Source organism: Gossypium hirsutum, chromosome D02, assembly GCF_007990345.1.
Source record: "Gossypium hirsutum isolate 1008001.06 chromosome D02, Gossypium_hirsutum_v2.1, whole genome shotgun sequence".
NCBI lineage: Eukaryota > Viridiplantae > Streptophyta > Magnoliopsida > Malvales > Malvaceae > Gossypium > Gossypium hirsutum.
Window position 1 is genome coordinate 23,622,662 of NC_053438.1, and position 8,248 is coordinate 23,630,909.

At 34.5% G+C, this 8,248-nt stretch overlaps 1 protein-coding gene across 1 annotated transcript in view; it reads right to left on the reverse strand.

The window, feature by feature from the left end:
• Nucleotides 1-3,257: 3,257 nt before the first annotated feature.
• Nucleotides 3,258-8,248, reverse strand: part of LOC107910691 (O-fucosyltransferase 16) — a 6,520-nt gene continuing 1,529 nt past the window's right edge. Inside the window, exons 2-8 of the mRNA XM_041088300.1 lie at nucleotides 8,160-8,235; nucleotides 7,581-7,669; nucleotides 7,262-7,445; nucleotides 5,860-6,041; nucleotides 5,332-5,434; nucleotides 4,601-4,932; nucleotides 3,258-4,519 (exon numbers count right to left, since the gene is read on the reverse strand). Of these exons, the coding sequence (XP_040944234.1) occupies nucleotides 4,057-4,519; nucleotides 4,601-4,932; nucleotides 5,332-5,434; nucleotides 5,860-6,041; nucleotides 7,262-7,445; nucleotides 7,581-7,669; nucleotides 8,160-8,235 (1,429 nt within the window). The 3' untranslated portion in view covers nucleotides 3,258-4,056. The remainder of the gene's footprint in view (nucleotides 4,520-4,600; nucleotides 4,933-5,331; nucleotides 5,435-5,859; nucleotides 6,042-7,261; nucleotides 7,446-7,580; nucleotides 7,670-8,159; nucleotides 8,236-8,248) is intronic.

The following is an 8,248-nucleotide window of genomic DNA, read 5'->3' on the forward strand; positions in this document are numbered from 1 at the left end:
AATCATCCTAACATTCCATTTATTCTTCTCAACTTTAACATTTTCTTTATAAACTCCCTTCTTCACATATATCACTGTTCTTTTTTACTTGCTTCTCAGGCACTGCTTTAATGTCTTCCATTATAGTTTTAAACTTACCCCCCATCTTTCGCCACTATTGTATCAACACCCTTTCACAATGCGACTGTCATTGATGTCCCTCTCCACCTTCAAAGTTCATTAAACATCGTCGTCTCAAGTTAAACGTTGTTTCTATTGGTAATGCATTGTGGGTAATCCCACATTATTTGAGAAAAGGCTTCTAAGAGTGTTTAAATATAACTTTGCCTCTTATTTTTGTTGAGTAATTAAGGCTAAATGCTCAACATGTGTGTTATTGCTTGGCTTGTGTTTGTGTTAATAATTGGTACTGTACATTTTTTATATAAAATTTCTATTTTTTTTCTCTTTCTTTCTTTTTAATTATTTTTAGAATATTTTTAGTTATGGAAAATCCGTTTCTGACTGTTGTGGAAAATCTATTTCAGAAAATATATTTTTTAACTATTGTAGAAAATACGTAATATATTTTATGTTACTGTGTATTTACCATTTTGCCCCTTAAGAAAATCCTATAAATAACATACCATTCTCCTCATTTTACACAACAAGGAAAACAACAATATTTTCTCCTCATTTCAGAAAATAAATTTTTAATTGTTGTAGAATATACGAAAATATATTTTCTATTATTGTGTATTTACCATTTTTCCCCTTAAGAAAATCCTATAAATAGCATACCATTCTCCTCATTTTACACAACAAGGAAAACAACAATTTTTTCTCTCACAACTCACCTGTTCCTTTTCAGTTTTTCCAGTTTCTTTTTTAGAAGAGAAATACCAATTGTGTTCCACCTTCCTTATTCGGGTGTACGAATATTGAAGTACTGTGTTAACCTTGGGGGCGACGTCCACTACAGGATTACGCCGATCAAGGCGGATTTGCTTCTATGGCAGTGATTTTCCGCAACACAGTGATTATTTATTTGTTTATACTCATTTATTTCCTGTCAATGCTAACGATTTCGTTTTGTAGTAGTATATTTCCGATAATTTTAACCTTTGAAATTCACGTGAAAATGGCGAGGCTGTTGCTTGTTAGCTCAAAAGAATATTTCAGATGGCTATCAACATCATTGCCATTAATATTGAACTCTTCAAACCCATCGAGGCAAGGTTGGTGGTAAGTCACAGCGGAGGTCAACCATGTTCTGAGATTGCCAATGGAATCCACTGAGGATGATAACGAGCTATTGAGATTATCAATGGCTAAACCAAGAAGCTGACGGTAATTCTACATTACTAAATTCGTCGAGGATACGATACCTATATTCATTTCTTAAATTCAGTGGTGCATCACCATGTTGGATGGGTGATAATAAGTTAATTTTGTGTGTTTAATGTACTTATTTTTTGTCAAATTTTAAATAGAATGCTACGAATCTTGTGATTTCTTGTTTAAATTTTATCAAGACGCAGTTGGAATGCCGAAGTTCAAAAAACAAATAAATTGGGCTAAATTGGAACAAAAAGTAAGAAAATGGGCGAAATTGAAAAGTTGCAAAATCGGTGGCTAATAAAATTATCAGATTTTGATTTTATCAAATCCTATAATTAGAGAAATATATAATATTTTGTTGGTTGTTAAATATAATTTATGAGGAAATCATGCTAAATTAGCTTTTGAGATGTGTATAAAAAGCCTTGTAATTGTGGTTTGGGAATAGACAGACTTAAGACTTGACACTTGAATTCAAAACAATTTTTCCTTTCTTACCTCTCTAGCTTGTTAAGCATTATGCCATTTCCTTTTTTTTCCCTTATTTTGGTGCAATTGCTCTTTAAGTCCCCTCCCTTTTTCACCTATCATCATTACATTAAAATTCATTCTCGTAATCCAACAAAGCATGTTTAATCTCATGCTCAACTAATCCCTATTTAGCTTTAGACCAGTCATCGTTCCGATCAAGAATCATTAGAAATGAATTTGCACTAAAACCTTATAACACAGTATTCATTATCTCTCCAGAATATGGGATAATCACGTTCATCCCTCAAAGTTAATCCAATTTCAGTTCAAAGTGCACGTTGGGAGGGAGTTGTTTTGGCATACAGTTGGGAAAGCAAGTCAGTCGTCTGCCATATTTGAGTTCCCGTGAACAAATTGGCGTGTGTAGTTGGAAAAAGCTACTTCGATTCCGTCAAGGGAGATAGAGATCGAATTTAAACAACCCACTCGGTTGAGGTCGTTAATTCAAGTTGGGCTCTTCTAGATCGCAAGGCTACTGAGACATTAAATTGCGGACGTGTTACGCGGTTAGATGTAAGAGTTGGTTTGCAAGTCGTATTGGAACCAATTACACAAAGAAGAGGTGGCGGTTGAGACGTTCTTGACTGCTATAATCAGCTTATTGTTTAGATGGTGTTTAGAAGAAAAATCTACTTTCAATGATCGATTCGAGTTCGAAGTGTACCAAGACTAAGGCTAAGAATTTGTATATTTGATTTACCAATTTAATTTCAATTATTTAATTTTATTTTACAATTGTTGTTCTATTACTATTTTATTCTATTACTTTTTTTATCCCTTTTTATTTATTTGTTTCAGTTCAGCACGAGTGGTGGGCACAACAACTGCCACAACTTTGGAATTTGGTCATGTAAAAACGTTGTTAGGAGTCTTAGTCCCTATGAGATCGACCCTACTTCTCTATACTACTTTTTAATTCAATTAGGGCATAGAAAATTTATATTTGGTGGTATCAACAACCATTAGTGGGTGTTGGGTGGTGATGAGAATTTTTTGTTCTTATATTGCAAATAAAAGTGTTTTTGACTAATTATAGAAATGTCTCTAGCTTTAGTCAAAAGTCATGTTAGTAATCTGGTAGTTGATTGATGGAATTTTCAACGGTGGTGACCAAGTCGAGTAATCATCTTAATTAAAGTGACTAAATTAAAAAAAAAATTAAAGTGACCAAAATAAAAACAACACTATTTTAGACTCGCTTAGAATGTAATTTACCCATAAAAAAAATGTTACAACGGCTCAATACAAGATTACAAAAATATGAGCCTAATGCATTTACGGGGAATTTGCTTTGTGGATAGTCACTTTACAAGTCGACTAGGTTAAGAAATGATTATTTCAAATAAAATATTTTAAACATTATTTCTCAAACAAATTTTTAAATATACATATATCAGACCTGTTAATTGATCTTTATATTTGTTTTATAACATAATAAATTATTACGAAAGTAGCAACTAAAAAAATCAGTACTCATATACTTGTTATAAATTCTAATTTAGTAATAAAATGCATCCTAAATGACTAAAAGAAAATGGATTTTCCCACCCGATGATGATAAAGCAGCTGCAGTTCACGAACATAAACTAGACAAAAGATTTTAACCAAAAGGGAAAAAAACACTAAACAAAAGAATTACTACTTATCAACTTGGTTACCAGCCGCAGCCTATCTTTTTCAAATATCAGCTGGATAAGAAGTGAAACACGAAATTTACATCAGCTTTGCTCAACTAATAGACATCAAGTAGCTAACCATTTGAATATGAATGATCTCTCGGTAGGATAAAAGAATATCAACAAAAAGTCAGAAAAAGAAAAAAAAAATAGGAACCATACCATATTTCTACCTTTCTTTTCATGACTTGATAATCGGATGGATATAGGCTAGTGTTCGGAACTCTTTTTAGGAACTCAATCTTTTCTTTCATGCTGCCCCATAATTCATTTCAATACTTTGGTACCTTGCTCTGGAACATCATCTGATGATAGGAGAAAGTTCCATCTTCAAACTGCCATCAATTGTTTGCTTCACATAAGTTGATTGTTCCTGGGAATCAAAAACTCAAGCAAGCAAAACTGTTGAGAATTCCAGGGGGATTGATAGACAGGTGGACATTTTGCATTTCATCAACAAGACTATTAATATGCCTCATAGAACCAAAGAAAAAAAAAAGAATTTCGAGAATTAATCTGTCACTCCTATTCAGTCTGAAAGCATAGCTTCCAACTCAGGTTCATCAGAGATGACTGCACCATAATCAGAACCTGTTACATTAGACAGGTGCTTCTCTTTTGACCCGCTTTCGTCCTCCTCATCCTCATCCAGATCAGGCCATTCTGGCACATCATTATCATCATAATCATTCTGATCATCACTGACCATAACATCTTTTCTTGATGAATCATCCAATTTTCCATGTTTCTTGTGTCTTGAATCTGCCTTCACCTTTCCCATTGCCTCTGAATCTTCACATATACATGTGGATGGATTCTCATGAAACTCACCCCTTCCTGGCCTGACCTCCTTTGGTTCCCCCATAAAACCTTTCTGTAAAGTACGGATTCTAGAGGAAAATTCTTCCCATGTCATGTTGTTTCTGCTTAAGAACAAGCGATATAGTTTTTTAGCATTTGGACGAATTGTAGGTTTATGTCCAAAATATTTCCTGCAATAGAACAAACAAGGGAAATGTTAGCCAGCAGTTAATAGTTATGGAATGGAAGGATTCAAAGCAGGATGGCTTTACCTTCTTCCAGCTAAGATTCTAGCCATGTTACCGTTGTTGTTGGTGACAAACACATCACTCTCATCACAAACAATAAAGTCAAGTGCAGCCCTTCTAGAAGAGAACGACAAAAATGGCCCTAATTCTTCTTTGGTAGCAATGGTATCTTTTGAATAGAAGTTTGGAAAGAGTGCTTTCAGGGGTCTCAAAGTTTCCTCCCCTCCATAAACTTCACCAGATGCCACATAAATATGAACATCACTGCCATATCCTAGAGCTTTAAGCATCAGACCAACTTCCTCTGGGGTAAGCGGGCATCTTCCTTGCCTCCTTTCCTTATCCGGATTGTTTTTCTGCAAACCAGAAAATGGTTGCCATAAAGCATATGCATTAGATCTGGGATTGGGGTGGAATGATGGGAGTAAAACAAATACAAATTGGAGAATTTTTAAGGACTGCAACTTCTGTTCTCAATATAGCAGTTACTTCAGAATTTTCTATGCAATGCTCTTAGTCTCTCCTGTTCTTTATAAAATCCTCTCAACTATACCTGGATCTTCTAGAATGTTTCCACATCATGGAAAGGAAAGAAATGCATTTTTTTTTTCACTTGGTGGTAGACAATGTTACTTTTAAACTGAAAATTGATGTTTAGTGATAACAGCGGAAACTTAGAAACTTGCTTTCCAATTCCAAGTTCTTGGCCAATAAAAGCAAGATAAAACTATTAGAGTTGGACACTTAAGCCTTACATGTAAAGTCTTCCACCTCTTTTGTATGGCACCTAGTTCATTCTTTTCTTTTTCACCTCCACCATAATCACAGCCTGAGAATGCAAGCATATCAGGTTCAAACCTGTAACAAATTTGCTTGATTGCATCAATAATCTCATATCTGTCCTTTAGTATTGAATGGAAAAGCCATTGCTGCAAAAGAAGCATGCATTGATTCACTGCTATTTATGCAATATCTATCATGGTGAATTTGGTTGATGGTCTACCTCTAAAAAGCATGAGATACAAAAAGACATTTCATCATAACATCAGATACTAGATCTTACACTAATGGTCATGCTGCATTTACAAAGTGCAAAGAAATAGGAGGGCTGTGTACAGTTAGCTAAAAGTACATTCTTATATTTGTATCGTGCATGCAAGCTAAGCAGTTTTGAACCTTACGGAGTTCATGTATATAAAGTATAGGTGGCCGAGCACATAGCTATACACATAGATATGCAATAAGCGTGATAGATATACAGGACCAAAGAAAATTATACATGCCTCAAGTGCAAAGCAATATAATGCTTGCTCCTCATCCGCAATCGCTGAACAAGAATTTTACCCATTTCTAAAATAGGATTAGCGAACTGCAAAGCATGGTAGTTAACTCTGCATCTTAACTTCTGAAAACCTGTATCCAATCTATTTGCAAGTCTGTAATCAAACTTGTTGAGCTGAACTGCCTTCACATGATAACAAGATGTGCCATTAGTTAAACCATCAGATATTAACAGTTATAGGTTAGTGACTTGGTTATTTGGTTCATACATAACTTAAATGGCTGGACTAACCAGAATCATCTTCAGCTCAAATGCAAATTCAGGCATAACTGTTACTTGACAATATTATACACATAAAAATGTGTAGATTTTTCAAACACTAACATTACAAACGAATTAAACTCCCATTAGTGATGCTACCTGCCAGCCAGAGGTCTTAATACATATTCCCACCAGTGCATTAGATGGGTCAAGTCCAAAGGGATACATCAAGTGCAGGCTTCACTGATGTTATAAAAGAGATCAAAACAATAAATCACTTTTTTTTTACAATTCTCATTAGTGATTATGGTTCAAATAATTCACAGCATTTCATAATCTCATAGCTAGACCTCAATTTCATTCAAAAACATCAAGTTCTAATAAAACAAATCATTTTAAACATGAAAACCTTATACCTCTTATTTACATAGCAGCAGCCTCAAATGAAGTTGGTAAACCATTTTAAACAATATATAACTTAAAGTTCCATTCAAAAACATCAACTTCTAATAAAACAAATCATTTTAAACATGAAAACCGTATACCTCTAATTTACATAGCAGCAGCCTGAAATGATGTTGGTAAACCATATACATAACTTAAAACAATGATGACATACAAAGGTTATGTTGAAAATACGCTATTTATTTACAATATCAAAATGAACAGAAGTTGACAAGAGTGGTACTTTACAATTTTTAAGGCCCTAATGAACAGTTTTTGTACTTGATAGATCAGCTTAGTTAGGTAAAGCTAGAACTTAAAGCACACAAAATCAGATCTAAGAGTACAATAAATTAGAGATTGTACTAATCTTGGTATTGACTGGTGAAAACAGTAACAATTATGTTGGAATATTGGCATGTGAAAGATGGAGCACAGACTCAATGATATATCAAAATGCTATCCAGGTACAGGAAAGTGGTAAATGAACCTCTATTTACGACTTACAACTTACAAGCATGCTTAAGCAACACATTTGACATTAATTTTTCTCTCTGAGGAAAAGAAGAAGATACAAGAGACAGGGCAGCTAATACAAACACAGGAGAAACACAAGTAAAGCAATCCAAAACCCTCATGTGACCAGTTAAGGACCATGCATACAAAATTGACTGAAAATACTTTAATAGGGAACTTACATGCCTTTTCAAAAGAACCGGCAGTACACGATTTAGATAACACCTTTCACTACACTTCCGTGGAACGCGCATGGTGTATGGAGTCCAAGTCCTCCCTCCCCTTTTAGGCAGCTGCTTTATGATTTTAACATCTTTTGACAAAAATGATATGAACCAATCAACATCAAAGATATCTGTGAAGTCACTGGACATGAAGAAGTAGAAACTGTCACTTAACATCTTAACAGTTCAATTCATCCAGAATTTTTCTCCATTTAGATACAGGTGGCTAAACAAATTTACAACTTAAATGATGAATATCTTCCATTCTATTACAAACCTGGCGTCCTTCCAAAATGATTTTTGGTCCAGCTTTGGAACAACAAGAGTAGCATTCAGAATTCGAGCAGCAACAACAGCATCCGTAATCTACCACATGCATTGATAGTAAGCTTAACTACAAGAAAGCACCAATAGAGGGATAAAAAAAGCATGATTCATATCATTGTGGTCTTGAGAGTGGATAGTAAGCAGTAATAGGAAGCCCAAACTATAGTGTTTTGAAAGACCAATAGCTTTAAGCAGGAAGTATATCACTAAATATTCCACCGGTTTGAATCAGCAGAAAGCATGCCCTATGCTTGTTAGAGCTTTCCATTGAATCTAAACCCATTAAATTATTTTCTGTTTGTGGCTGAAAATTTTTCTGTTAAACAGTATTTGTTGCCAATGGGACCAAAGCAGCCACTTCATTATACAATTTCAATCCGTTTTACATGCTAAGTTGCAATTTAAATAGAATAGTACATAACTCCACACTGACCAATTATGGTTTATGACATCAAACAAGGCTGAAATTTTCCACAAAACGTCATTCCAACAGATAAAAGAACAGTACTCAAAGTAGCTACACACTTACTCCGGTTCTTTGTTGGTTCAAGCCTCCACTAGTGGCAATAGCCAGGTATCGAGTGGGATGTGTAATAGCTTCAGCTCTGCAGTACAATC